The sequence below is a fragment of the Diospyros lotus genome, chromosome 14, assembly GCF_014633365.1.
Source record: "Diospyros lotus cultivar Yz01 chromosome 14, ASM1463336v1, whole genome shotgun sequence".
Lineage (NCBI taxonomy): Eukaryota > Viridiplantae > Streptophyta > Magnoliopsida > Ericales > Ebenaceae > Diospyros > Diospyros lotus.
This window is the reverse complement of record NC_068351.1, coordinates 1,015,107-1,029,490: the sequence shown is the minus strand read 5'-3', so window position 1 is coordinate 1,029,490 and position 14,384 is coordinate 1,015,107. Positions and strand designations below refer to the sequence as shown.

Below are 14,384 nucleotides of genomic sequence, written 5' to 3'. Positions count from 1 at the left end.
GTTGAAAGCTCAGAAAGCAAAGCATTGATGAATCTATAAGCACCAGCCGATATTCAAAACTGTATACATGGCGACTGTATGTGCAGAGTCATTGTAGGCGCAACTGGGGAAGCTGATGGACTTGGAGTCGAGAAACAGTTTCAGTGCGGCAAGAAGGCAAAGCTCATGCAATAGGGGCTGGAGAGAGATTCCAGTTCTTCCCGAAAAAGGTGAGAAAAAGAAAGATTCATCCACGAGGGGATGTGTGCGTAAAGCAGTTGTAACAGTGAGATTTGAGTTGACAAGTTAACAGCAAAAACCTGCGAAATTCGTGTTATTGAATGTAATAGTTGTTGGTTTAAATGTGAATTTGACCAGGAAGATGTCCACGTTAACTATAAAATATAAATGCAATTGTATGATTGAAAGAAAATTCAGAAAAAAATTATAGAATCGGATTGAAGTGAGATATGCTGAAGTAAATATTCGTTAGATAGGTTCCCCCAAAAGGTGTTAAAGGATTAATAGATGTTTGTTTCTTAAACTACAATACTTCTTCCAATAATTAGTATAGTACAATAGTAATCTGGACAAAAACAAACTTAATTGTACTTAAAAGTAATACAGAACTATGAAAACATATTAGAGGAAAATTGTACAAAAACTATAAAGTTGAATTGATTTTGGATGATTGAAATGAAATTAGAAGGGTTATATTTATAATATCTAATTATAAAAGGTCATGTTATTTGATCCGGATTAATATGGATTTTCAAATTGGTCCTTTTAAATTTGGGCGTGACCTAGCAGCCAAAATTGCATCATCTTACGAAAGTACATGTCTCTTCCTTTACACATTTCACATTCGAACGGACATATCCACTCACCTGCATTTCGTATGAATGATTGCGTTTACTTAGCACCTATTTGGCACCCCACTACACAGAGGCATGCCATGCGTGCATCTCCTGGATGCCTATGGCACATTAACACCATGTTGGTCCACTTGTCATGTCATCAAACCACTCGACCATACATTTTTTAAGCATTTTCTCTAAAAAATGGACTGGGAGTCAACTCTCAATCTTCCATAGTTGAGCCCAACATCCATAGTTGACTCTCAATATACCGCAGTCGACTATACAAAGCCATAGTCAACCTAACCAAAAGCCTATTATGCAAAATCGATTTAACTGAGAGTCTCTCTTAGACAACTGACTCTTACTCGATGACAGTTAACTCCAACTTCCTGAAAGTCAACTTTAGTGAATAAAACACACCATAAAGCATTTTTTAATGTGAAATTATTTTTCCACAACAAATGACACTTTACAACTCGAAGACCTTTCCAATTCACACATTTAACACCCATTAATTCCATACGCACCATAAAACATTTTTTAATGTGAAAATATTTTTCCACAACAAATGACACTTTACAACTCGGAGACCTTTCCAATGCAAACATTTAAGATCCATGGTTCTAGTGTAGTTTTGTGATCAATTTACCGGATTAAAACATAAAAATTCAACCAATTGGAAAATGGAGCAGTGAGCATAAATAAAAATGAAATCGAACGTGTTATCTAGTTATATTATGTCTAATTTCTGCACAAAACATGTTGGAATTTGCATCTTTTGCATTTCCATCTCTGAGACGTATCTTAACGCTGCAATAACATTCTGTCATCGATCTTCATGATCAATTCTGACCAGTCCTTAAGCTTTCAGTGAAGAATGTGCCATTCTCTTTTGCAGACCCAATTAGTGTCCACAATCATCCTGTCTTCAAAAGATTCTTCAAAATCCTAACTCGTTGAAATATGCATCTTATATTTCCATCTCTTTGTCGTACCTTAACACTGCAATAACATTCTGACATTTTCGTGATCATTCAGATCAGTCCTTAAGCTTATGGTGAAGAATGCACCATGCTCTTTTGCAAACACTAATTAGTTTCCACGATCATAAAGTCTTCAAAAGATTCTTCAAACTCCTAACTCGTTGGAATTTGCATCTCCTAGTCATACCTCGACATTGCAATAACATTCTCGCATCTATCTTTGCAATTAATTTCTAGTCAAACCTTAAGCTTTCGGTGAAGAATGTACCAATCTTTTTTTTGGGCATTGATTTTCCACGATTCTTTCTACAAAAGATTCTTCATACTTCTAACTTCTTCCATCGCAAGTGTTCTGAATTATCAATTAGGCATTGAATTGTATTTAATCAAATGACAAGAATGTTGAATGTAGTGACTCTTAATCTCTCTAACCATTTAAGTTTTCCTTGTTCCTTCACCATCGATCATTTCCCCTTTTCTTTTAGCCCAATATCTTTTAGCTCAATGTGAAAATTCTCATCATCACTTTACCAATGTGAGTTTGCGTCCATTGGATTTGTGTGAATGGCTGTGGTGACTATAGAACACTTGAAAGAGTAAAATTATCAAATTATTTTGGATAGTGATGAATCACAATTTGTTATACAGTAATGTTATTTATGAATTTCTAGTCTACTTTATATATTTTTATTTTTCAATAAAAATGTATAAGTCTCTATGTGCAGATAAATCTCTAGTCTAAATAAATAGTATTCCTCTTTGTTATATGTATTTATCCCAAGTAATATGGTGTTAACATATGTCATTTTATTTAATCTAAATCAAAGCAATAAATTAATGGGATTAGTTTCAGAATCTTAGTCTTGAAAATTTTGGCATTAAATAAAGTAATTTCTCGTTATCTCAATCCGAGCTGATAAATTATGTGTTAGATTGAAATAATTGCAGTTGAAAATATTAAAAAAACACAAAATATTACGTCTTAATTGTCTTGTATAAAGACTAAAACCCTTACAAATAAAGTATCTAATTCATATTACTTATTGTGTATATTCCTTACTTATTTGATCGTACGAGACTAAACTAAAGGAATCAGTCTGGCCGTTTTTTTATAGGTACAAAACGTGGAAATAATTTGTAATTATTACTTTTATTTATCACATGTTTAAATATAATCAATATATTATTATCAAGAAGAGTGAAAAAAATGGATAAAACTATGAAAAATTTTATTTGTAACCATAAATTTTGCTCTTCGTAACTACTGCATGTAAAATATTAAATTTTACTATTTGTAGCCATATTTATTACTTTGTCCAACCATTTATATACCAAATATATCATCTAAACACTCATCTCTTAAAAAACACACTCACGCACATCCAAATTGTTCTTTTTCGCATCAAACCTTGTTCTTTTTCTTCGCGCATCAAACCTTGTTATTCTTCTTCTTCTTCAGACCACTCTCACAGACCATCGCCGACCTCTCATCGTCGCCTACTTCGCTTGCCTCACCCACCCTCTTCATTGGAGTTCCCTGAAATCGTAGAAACAAGTAATGCCCCTCCTTCGAGAGGTTAGGGGTTCCCTAAACCTCGGGATTCGGGGAACCCCTAACCCCCCGAACAATGAAATTCGGGGTAAGGGGTTTCTCGAAAAATATGAAAACAATCATAACTTAGTTGATACCAATGATAGAAAATATGAAAGGAAATGCTGTACAAAATTGAAACCGAACTTACCTAATTTCACGCAGTAAAATTTGGATTAGATTAGATTAGTTATTGGTATCAAAAACTAAAATTAACTCAAAAGAAAAATTAAGATTAAAGCAATATTAATTCAAAAAGAAATAAATATAATATTAATTCAAATATTCAAGACACAATGCTCCAGAATAATTTATATACATTTGGAATAATTTATATACAAAATCATTATATATATGTATATAATATATAATAATAATATAATATACATATAATAGGATCCATTCTCCCGAACCCATGAATGGATCCTATTGCATTCTATATACATATTATATAGTATAATATTATATAATATATTATATAATTGAATTTGGGAGAATGCAATTCTCTCAAATTCATAATTTCGAGAAAAATGGTTTTTCTTGAATTTATGGGCTCGAAAGAATTGATTTTTTTCGAATCCATAGATTCGGAGTACTTATCGAATCTTGAGGTTCGAGGTTTCTCGAACACCCAGAACGCTGGGGTTCGAGTGGTTAGGGGTTCCCTAAACCTCGGGACTCGGGAACCCCAAATCGCCCGAATTTTTGGGTTCGGGGCATCCCCTAGCCCCCAAGGCAGTGTATTTTTTATTTTTAAACTAATCTTATTTTTTTAATTCATTCGTCGTGTATGTATATATAAATTATGTGATTGAACTAGTGATATATGTTATAAATTGTGTTTTTTCTCTCCGAAACAGGAATATTCGTTATCTTCTTTGTCAAACTCTGCGTAAACATTTGCAGATAATAATCATCCATCACTGATACTAATGGTTGTGGTGAGGAGAACTCGGCTAAACAATGTTTGGTGTTGAATAATAGTGACTGCTGCTCGGTGTTAAATAATAATGGTTGTGTGATGTTCAGTTGTAAGTGAGAAAGTAGCTGTGGCGATGGTGGTAGAGAAAGTGAGTGCACGCGCTTGAAGAGTAATGATAGATGATTGAGCGTCAAATGTTTAAATGAAAGGCAAATATGAATTTTCATCTCAAGGTATTTTAGGAATATTAAAAGTGGGTTACAAAGAGAAAAACGTATGGTTGCAAATAGAATTTCCCTAAAACTATTTGTACAGAAGAGGATGTACAAAAAACTTTACAGAAAAATGAAATGACAAAATTACCCCTCCGATAAATGACCCAAAACATACTATCTCTCTCTCACTTGCGTTGCCCTCGTCGCTTGCCGACCGTCGTCGCCCGTTGCACCTCAATTGATTTGGGTGGTCGTCGATTGCAGTGGCGAGGCGCAAAGATGACACAACAAGAGACGACGAGGTAAGGTGGCAAGAGGAGATGGTGAGGTGGGGTGAGGTTGTAGGCGAGGGCGAGGCGAGTGGGGAGAAAGGGAAGAGAGAGAGAAGGGGGTGAGCAAATCATAATATATTATAATATTTTAATGTTAAAATATCGTGATATATCATGCTTAGAAGTTCCGCTAACCCTTATGTACAAATAGCCGCGGTCTAAAAAAAAATTGAACCTGAAAGCATTTTACAGAGTGTCAGGTTTAAAATGCTATAGGGGTACCGCGTATAATTCGAATTTCGAAGACATCTAACCGTCACTCTGGTTCACAACTACCAGTCCCACGCATCGAAGCGACCGATTGGTGAACATTTTTCATTTTCTCAATCGCTCCTCTTTTTCTGTTCTTCGATGGATTCTTGGCAATCAAAGTCTCGAAGGTGCGTTGCAACGCTATCCAGTATCCACTGCTAGGGTTTTGCTCAACACAGTCTGTTTCTCTCGCTAAAACGCGCGCGCGCCCTCTCTAGATTTTCTCTTGCAGGATGGACGCACCAGATTGGACTTCGCAGGTGCATGCCGCCGCCGCCTCCACCTCGTGGTCTTCGTCGTTCGCCAGAAGGGAATTTTCAGGGGATGCGGCGGCGTCGTCTTCCTCTTCGCCGGTGGAAGAGGAGGCGGTGCCGGAGGTTCGCAATCAACATCAGTCCGTCGAGGGACAGGCGAGCGTCTCTAACCATATACACTACACAGGAACAGTAGAGGGGGAGACCTCGGTACTGGTCCGAGAAGATACCTGGTCTTGCATCGTCGTCATCCTCACCTTTTGGTTCTTCGGTTCGTGCATGCATTTGTGTCCAAATTTGTTTCTGAATGCTGCTTGTGCCATTTAAATTAGCACCGTGTTTAGAATTGGGATTCATCGAGTAAAAAGTAGGGACGAAGGCTTAATTAATGTAAATTTTTTATCGGACTAGCAAACTCAGAAGAAAATAATCATGGATTCTAAAGAAATCAATATTTGGTTAGAGTATCTATGAAAATTTATACATAGAATGAACTTTCATTTTCTGTTAATTTCATTGGCTAGTTCAAGTCCCGAACATAATAATGCAAGAGCCTCATATGTACTACTAATGGTGTTATTGTCTTTCTCATTTCAGTTTCAATGACTTTCATTTTTGGTGTGTATGGTTCTGAGAATCTACAATTTGGCCCCAACAGCTCACTTCTAATAAAGCCTAATCCCATTTTTGTGGATTATATAAAGGTAAATTGCTTGCACTCATGTCTTTTTCTTTCATGCTTGTTTATGGGATTGAGTCCTGAATTGGGTTGGCTAAATATATTCCTACCAGTTGAAGCAATCAGGTGAGGGAAATGTTGGTCCTATTCTATATGGATTATATAAAGACCCACCTCTCGATGTTGTAACTACTTGGTCATCAATCCTGAACATATCTGTCCTTGCTGGTATTCACAAGGCAAGTCATTTCTCATTCTCGTGTAGCTTGGATTTTTTAAGTTTGTGGAGGTTGAATTAAATTATTTCTTTTTGTTCTATAGGAATGGGTATATATGTTAAATAAAGGATCTCAAATAAATATTTCATACAGCGTGAGCTCCTCGCGGCCATCTTCTCTAATCCTTATAATTGCACAAGGTATGTACTTGCTGACTGGAACTTCTTCAAGAATAATTGCCTCACTAATTAATTCCCTCATCAGTACAAAAACCTAAGATATTTTCTAAGGATGTTTGAAAAACTTTAACTGAGTTGCAAATGGTAGCTTTTCCATTTCTTATTCCATGCACAAATTTTTCTTGGATTTTCTTTCCCTTTTTTCTTTCTTTTTTTTCTTGTTTCCTTTTTTTCCCCTTTTACTTTTTATAAATATTTCATGCATGCTGGTCCAGTTGTAACTTGTATCCAACCTTCATCTATCCTCAATCTGGTTTTGACAACTTAAGTAGTTATCAAAACCAAATACTCTTTGTATGATCAATATGCTTTCCTCTATTTTTGGGAGTTCCCATATTCATTTTTAATATAACTTCAAAGCTGAAACGTTGCAGGGAGTGAAGGCTTTGCTCAATGGCTTGAGGACCCATCATATCCCAATACTACCTTGTTCTGGAAGGTTATTCATGGTAATGACATAGAATTATAGAAAAAAACTTGTATGACTGTGATGTACCACATCCTTACTTGATTTCTGCTATTTTTTTATAGGAAGCGGTACAATCCAGCAGGATATTTCAAAGTCTTTGACTTACTATGTTGCAGTGGGTAACTTGAACTCAGAAGAAGTTGAGGTAAATGCACAACCTCTTCATTTCATTCTGTTGTGTTATTGGTTTGAGTTTTGGGCTCAGACCTGTATGCTGCATAATTGATGACAGTAGGGAGACACACAGATGTGTTCGTTCTTGCGTTCCAAACTCAGAAATCAAACACCCTTGAAATTCTTCTCCTCTTGGTTTTGAGTAGTGATGGTAAGAGATTGTTGTAGGGTGGTTATGTTTTCTTAGCTATGACTGCTGGCAGAATAATGATATGCTGTAAAAGGAGTGTTACTTTCAAATTATATATGATTCCTAGGAAGATGCTGCAAGGAAGTTTTTCACCATTGTATTTCTCCACAAAGCTATGTTTCCATTTGGATTGTGAGCCTTCAGGATGCAGCCTCCAGTCATAGATTAGACAGAGATATTTTGAACTTCCCTAGTTTTAGTTGGAGGCTAGCTTCCAGTTTAGTTTGGGAAAAGGAGATGATATGATAGTCCTTTGTAGAATAATATTCCCTGACAATTGAGTCACCCTGAAAGGAAGACAAAAGAAAACCACTGTAGAAAAAGAACAGTAAGTGGAGTAATTTGAACTAGCGGTTTTGTGCCCTGTGATCCAGTCAAAAGTCCTTTAATGTGTTAAAGAAGATATGATCATCCTACTTAACTGTGGGGGTTTGCATAAGGCTTTTTTCCTTTATATTGATGAGGAATTTATATAGAGGTTACTTTTGACTCTTTTCTTTCATTGGTAATGGAGTGGCGCCTACTGAATATAGGAATGCACAAGGCTCAATTATAACCTGAGTTTATATCAATGAACTTATAGTTCACCTGAAAATGTATATTAACAAACTAAAGGGGTTAATGGCCTAATTTAACCTACACTTTGGGTCCTTTTTTAATTTTATCCCGTTTTGAGAATTGCTTTAATTTATGCCTAATACTTTAAGATTGATTTCAATTTTATCCTACTTTGCGTACTGGGGCAGAGCCAGGATATTGATTCAGTGGGGGCGAATTTAAATACAAAAAATATAATTTTAAAAATAAGATAATAATGATAATATTAAAATGATTTTTTTTTTTTCAATTGTTCCTTATGACTTTTCATACTAAAAATTGCAATTGTTCAAGAAAGTTACCTTGATTATTTAAATTTTTAGACTTGTCATGACCATGAAAGGCTAGTTCTTGCCATAGAAGAAGTCAAATATAATCAATTGATGCATTCAGACGAATTCGATAATCACATAATGTTTGTTCTAACTACCTTAAGAAAACTGTCTCAATATTTTACTCTTGATTCATTAAGGTTTCACAATTATTTCGAGCTTAATTGTGTGCACTATTAACATCTTCAACATGAACTTGAAGTCTATCTTTTTTTTTTTTTTTTAAATTACTGAATTCTTCTCTCACAAAAGAATTACCATATCCTTGTTTCCCATTATTTGTTTTAAAAGGATAACAATATAAGCAAAATGCGACATTTTTGCTTATACTATATTCCAACCAATCACCAAATTCATTGAACCAAGCTGGAATGAATTGTCTTGATTTCAAGGCTGACACAAACCTCTTTGCAAGTAGACTTTTTTAATTTGATCTCGAAAATTAACACTGTAATCCATTATTGTAGTACTTAGCTTGAGATCCATAGGAAGTTGTGCAATATCAATTTGCTCAATATTTGCTTTGTTAATTTGTTCATTTTCTTCATTTTAAATTTCCTCCATACTTGCTTTCCTTGCTTCACAATTTTTTTCAATACTTAGCTTTATTTGCATCATCATTGTAAAAAAATAAAATTATGAGTAAATTGTAAAAAATGTTGTGATGGTTTCTACCGGACCATTATATACTTGCTTTCTTCAATACTTATTTTTTTTATTTCTAATAGTAAAATATAATATATATATATTTTTTATTTCTAGTAGTAAATCATTGTAAAAAATAAAATAAAAAAAAAAAAAACTGGCCCCGTGGGGGCAGTCCTCACGTGGCTCTGCTCTTGTTTGAGTAGGTGTTTGCTTCCACTGACGTGGCGGATGAGGTGGCATGTTGATATGTCAAATAGTTGACACATCAATGAAACGACGCCATTTAGCCTTATTCTTGTTGAAAGACTGGAAGGCAAAATGACATCATTTTTGCCATAAGACAAAACTTCTGCACAAAGGCTGCTGCACGGCGACTCATGGAATCACTGTGCAGCAGTTGCTGTTAATCGTTCTCTTTGCAGCAGTCGCTGTGCGTCTATAAGGCTGTCCCTCTTCTTCCTCCTACTCACTTGAAACCCTAAATCATAAAGAATAGGGCAAGATTGGGGGCTGGCAATGAATAAGGCAAAAATTGGGTCATTTTGCCTTATGGTCTGTCAACAAGAATAAGGCTAAACGATGCCATTTCATTGATGTGTCAGCAATTTGACACATCAGCATGCCACCTCATCCGTCATGTCAACAGGGGCACATGCTTGGGCAAAATAGGATAAAATTGAAATCAATCTTAAAGTATTAGACATAAATTGAAGCAATTCTCAAAATGAGATAAAATTGAAAAATAGCCCAAAGTTCAGGATAAATCGGGCTATTAACCCCAAACTAAATGATAGAACTTGGGGGGTTTATAATTGAGTTCAAACTGTTGTTTGCCTTTTTAGTATCTGTTTCCATTATGTGAGGCCTGCCTGAGTAAAATAAAATTGTTGGTGGCTTCTTGGGGCTCTCAGATTTGTATATGTGGATAATAAACTTACTGGAGCTAGTTATTTGACAGTCTTATCTCTCTGCTAATACATTTAAAAAGCCTTTGAAGGAGTAGGTGTGGAGTTGTTTTCTTTTTAATTGTGTTGATGCCTGACTACATCTCCACCAGTTTGTGTTTTTTATTGGCTCTGAATCGTGTGTCAAACAGGTGCAATTAGACATCAGAGTTAAGGCTCTCCTGTATAACACAACTGAGGCATATTATAATTGTGCTGTGGCCGATGGAGGTTGTAGCTTGAAAATGTTTTTCCCCAATGGAAATGCTGCTGTTTTAACCTCTCCAAGTTCAGAACAGGTAACTAATGTTTCTTATCGACTGTTTCTCTAGATTCAAGTACTTCATGATAGGAACATTTTTAAAGGATTTTAAATAAACCATAGTTTCTTGGTATCCTATGTTGCAAATATCTTTTCTATTAGCCTTAATTTGATGCTCTCAGTTTGGGTATATAGCAACTGTCTTTTATAAATTTGCAATCCTAAAACTTGGGAGGCTGTTGAAGTTATTGTGTGGCACACACAATTAAGATGGTTTGGTCATATGAGAAGATCAACAGAGGCTCCTATGAGGACAATGGATGGAATGGAGCAAACTTAGGTATGATATGAGTTATAATGGTCTTAGTTCAACCTTTGCTGTCACTTCCCTTTTTCTGTGCGCTTTGTTGCAAAGGTGACTCACATCCACCATTCATCTAGTTCAATCCATTTGACCAGATTTTGATAAGACCCTGGAAGAGTTACAATGGACCTTTCCTTATTTGGAGAGGTAATTTTCCTTCAATAATCCAATCAATCAATGCTACAAACTTGCTTCTTGGAGAAAAACCCGACATCCACACCCATTGTAGAAATACCTCTCTCCCTGGTTTGCCACCTACCACCTAAACTGGAAGTCACCAAGACATTTGCAAAATTATCTTAGTCATCCAAAACAAGACACTGGTGGATATAGAGGTTCTTGCCATCAAAAGTTGCCAGCAAAATCTTGGGAAAGCTTCCTCTTCGTCCAGAAAGAAATCGACAGACATGCTTTAAGAACTCCCAGTAACTTCTCTCTGATCTGACTTTTTGAATCTTTTATCTACCTTTTTTAAACCCAAAGACTTTGTTGATCACTCTGCCTCTCTAGAACACTTGAACCCAGCCTTCAACATGAGCTATGACAATGCCAATAGTCTTCTCTAGCAGGAGGAATGTTCTCCACATTTGTAATTTTTTTGTTGCTATACCCATGCTAATTAACCCTCAACCCCATGTTTTCAATTTTAGAAAAGAATAATACTAAAATTAATTGTTTCAAGAGAGAGACGGAAGTGAGAAGGAAATGTGAAGGTGGGCAGTAACTTCCATCTCGGTTTATAATTTACACGAAAACCATTTTCTTTCTAGCACTTTTTTCTTTCATTTATGTTAAATTAACAAAACAGAAAGGGTATTATTAGAATTTAAAAAGTTTTACAGCGCTTCAATCTTGGTAACACAAATTGGTGGGTTTGCTTATATAGTAGAATGGATGAGATCTATCCTCCCATGCCAAATTCTTGGTATGCATCGTGTAATGACCTCTGTTAATTACTCAATTTAGGCCCTAATTAATCAAAACTAATGATAAAGTGGCAGTAAACGTAAAAGGGGAAATTAATTACAATGGTCTAAAGAGTTTTAATTTTGCTTAAGCATGTGGTGGTGGTGGTGGTTGGGGGGGGAGGGGCGGGGTACGATCATTTGTAAGGGGAAATTTGATACATTTATATCTATCCTATGTATATCCAGTGCATGTTATGTGTATGTATGATTACCAGTCTAGAAGTGTTGTGGATGCCCATAAGGAGAAGAGAGAGAAGGGAACGTACAGGATATGTGGTAGGTATCCTGATAAGGAAGAGTAATATAATAAATATGATAACAACAATAATGATAATGAAAAACAAATGAGTAAATGAATAAAAAGGCATCTAGCGTCACCCAACACCCCAATTGAGATTATCAAACAGTCCACCCTTGTCCATTGTATATCCTGATTGGAAGGTTGGACAGCGGGGACTGCAGGTTCCCAGCTTTGCTGTCTATTGTACAATCATCTGTGAGTATGATAGCCAGCCAGTGAGGATGGTCCGATGCTGGGTGCTAGGATTTGAGTTTACAAGTAATTAGATAAAAATAAGAAGAAAAGGCCCTGTATTTTTCTTTTTGCACAGTATTAATCCTGCTGGGTGCTAGGATTTGATGGTTACAAGGAATTAGATAAAAATAAGTAGAAAAGACCCTGTATTTTTTTTGTGCAGTATTAACCCTGTATTTCAATAGATAATTAATGAATTATTGTAGTATTTAAGGTGACCTTACATTGTGGTACCGGGTCTTGATTAAGACGGTATTTGACCGAGGAAGGTGTCCTCACACGCTGTGCATGGATGCTGAACTTTGGAGATAATTTGTTGGTTGGTTTATATTTAAACATATGGGAATTATCTTTCTTATATATATCATAAATGTACTACAGGATAAAGTGATGAATTTCTCTCCAGATTTCTGTATCTTTGAACAATTGTGTAGAGTGTAGACAGTATTTTATTTGGTTTAGAGCTGAAATGCTGCTGATAAATAAATTTAAGACTCTGGACTATTACCTTAAATGGCCATTAGCAGCTTGTTGGTTTTACAGACAGAAACAAGTTACCAAAGCATTCTTTGATTTCTCACCTTTGCCCTGCTATCTTGAATAATTCTTGGATTATTTGATAACTACCAAACTTAGAACTAATAAAAGCTTTTTCTTGGTTCTATCAGGTTCCCACTGGTTACTTATGCAATGTTAAACTGTCCTATGGACCTCGATGGATCACTTACCTTTTTGGCATAGGTAAACTTCTCTGTTCAGTTTATTCTTAAAGCGTAGAACATATTAGTCTCTTCCTCCGGTTTTGTTAATTTTGCTGCGTGCAGGTGTAATGACCCTCCTCATGTTACTGGGCTTCCACTTTTTGAACAATTTCCAGTGTTCCCGCTATGACCAAACCAGATTTCAGTTTGGTGACATAAGACAAGAGAGAACCCCTCTTCTTTCACAAAAAGATGATGATTTGTCAAGTTGGGATTCATCTTATGATTCTGTGACGGAAGATGATGAAGATCTTGAAGACAGACTGGCCTCAAGTTCACTTGAAGGGAAGCCACTGAAAGATGGCGACTACAATAACAATATTCGGCGTCTTTGTGCAATTTGCTTTGATGCTCCTAGAGATTGTTTTTTCCTCCCCTGTGGCCACTGTGTGGCTTGTTTTGCATGCGGAACAAGGTACTTGCTTTTATCACTGCCTTTAATGTCAACGTAGTTACATCTATAGTCAAACTGAATCACGACATCCTGATGAATGGAGAAAGTGCAAAAATATGGCTTGTTGAAAGCCCATGTTCCTCAAAATAAATAAGACATCCTGTAAAGAAACCAAGACAAGTTTCTGCGGAAACCATGGTCAAATTTTGGATTCTTACTTTTAAGGGCCATTTGTCAGATTAATGAGGGCAATCATTTAAGTAGCTTTCCATTAACGTAACCTCCTTTGAGCAAGTGCTGTCTTAGTTTGGATTTCCTTCTCCCGTTATTTCTATCCACGGTCCATTAGTTTGCATGAGGTTCATTCGTCGACATCCTTACAAATTCTTTCTCAAACTCCAGACCTGGATTTGGCTTCTCCTTGGAACACTTAAAACAAATTGTAGTGAATGATTTAGTTACTTGTTTTGGACGAAAAACCGTCACTTTGCAGGTTGTCATGAATGGTGCTCTACTACGTATTGCCGCACTTCCAACTAACTCCCATGGAACATTATCATGATATCTGTAATTTGCTCCTGCGGTGCTTGTTGAAATTCAACAGGAAGTTGACATTACTTGAATACGCAGGGTTGCTGAATTGGCAGGTACTTGCCCCATTTGTCGCAGGAACATGAAGAAGGTCAGAAAGATATTTTCAGTTTGAGCAACACACAAAGTTTCTTCTCATGAGCACCCCTCGGTTATTGAGTTGTGATGCAGCTTGATTGATCTGATAGTGTTGGCACCATTGCTTGCAAGCTGGTACAAATACATTGACCAAGCTATTCATGCTTTAGGTGATGAGAGCAACGTGGAAACATAGTTGGCCAAATACCCTCTTCTTTCTACTGGCCTTCGCATCTGTGTTACTACTTGCCATGCATCTTGGTATAGAGAGTGAGATTGTATTAATTCTACGTTTGCCTAGTGCTTGAAATCATCTTTTTGAAGAACTTGCATTCTGCAAATATGTAGCTTCAGTCTCCGTTAGTTAGTAGCCAGCATACGATGTCGATGCATATTGCTTTCAATAACTCCCGAGCTTGACAAATCAAGTTGTTGGTTCACTTAATCAATAGATCTGAACAATTTTATATCTGTATTATTAAATATATTCCAGGGCTAATCATGAAAATAATTCAATCTTTTTCGTAAATTTACAATTTTATTTAATCCTTTC

General features: G+C 36.0%; 1 protein-coding gene across 3 annotated transcripts; it reads left to right on the top strand.

Moving 5' to 3' along the window:
• Positions 1 to 5,117: 5,117 nt before the first annotated feature.
• Positions 5,118 to 14,330, top strand: LOC127791137 (E3 ubiquitin-protein ligase APD2). Of its 3 annotated transcripts, XM_052320929.1 has the most exons (11): positions 5,118 to 5,262; positions 5,353 to 5,659; positions 5,986 to 6,092; positions 6,181 to 6,306; positions 6,389 to 6,485; positions 6,899 to 6,973; positions 7,056 to 7,138; positions 10,031 to 10,177; positions 12,676 to 12,748; positions 12,832 to 13,183; positions 13,793 to 14,330. In XM_052320929.1, exons 2-11 carry the CDS (start codon positions 5,368 to 5,370, stop codon positions 13,866 to 13,868), a joined length of 1,428 nt encoding a protein of 475 aa, XP_052176889.1. In that variant the 5' UTR covers positions 5,118 to 5,262; positions 5,353 to 5,367; the 3' UTR covers positions 13,869 to 14,330. The 3 variants fall into 3 exon arrangements, with proteins under 3 accessions (XP_052176889.1, XP_052176890.1, XP_052176888.1); XM_052320930.1 differs by having other exon boundaries at positions 5,221 to 5,659; positions 13,656 to 13,794; XM_052320928.1 differs by having other exon boundaries at positions 5,223 to 5,659.
• The last annotated feature ends 54 nt before the right edge of the window (positions 14,331 to 14,384 follow it).

Excerpts from the sequence above, each read along its gene's own strand:
- LOC127791137 (XM_052320929.1), top strand. The coding sequence starts at position 5,368 with ATGGACGCACCAGATTGGACTTCGCAGGTGCATGCCGCCGCCGCCTCC. Across the intron at positions 6,307-6,388 it reads TCCTTGCTGGTATTCACAAG|GAATGGGTATATATGTTAAA; the intron begins GCAAGTCATTTC and ends TTTGTTCTATAG. Across the intron at positions 6,974-7,055 it reads GTTCTGGAAGGTTATTCATG|GAAGCGGTACAATCCAGCAG; the intron begins GTAATGACATAG and ends ATTTTTTTATAG.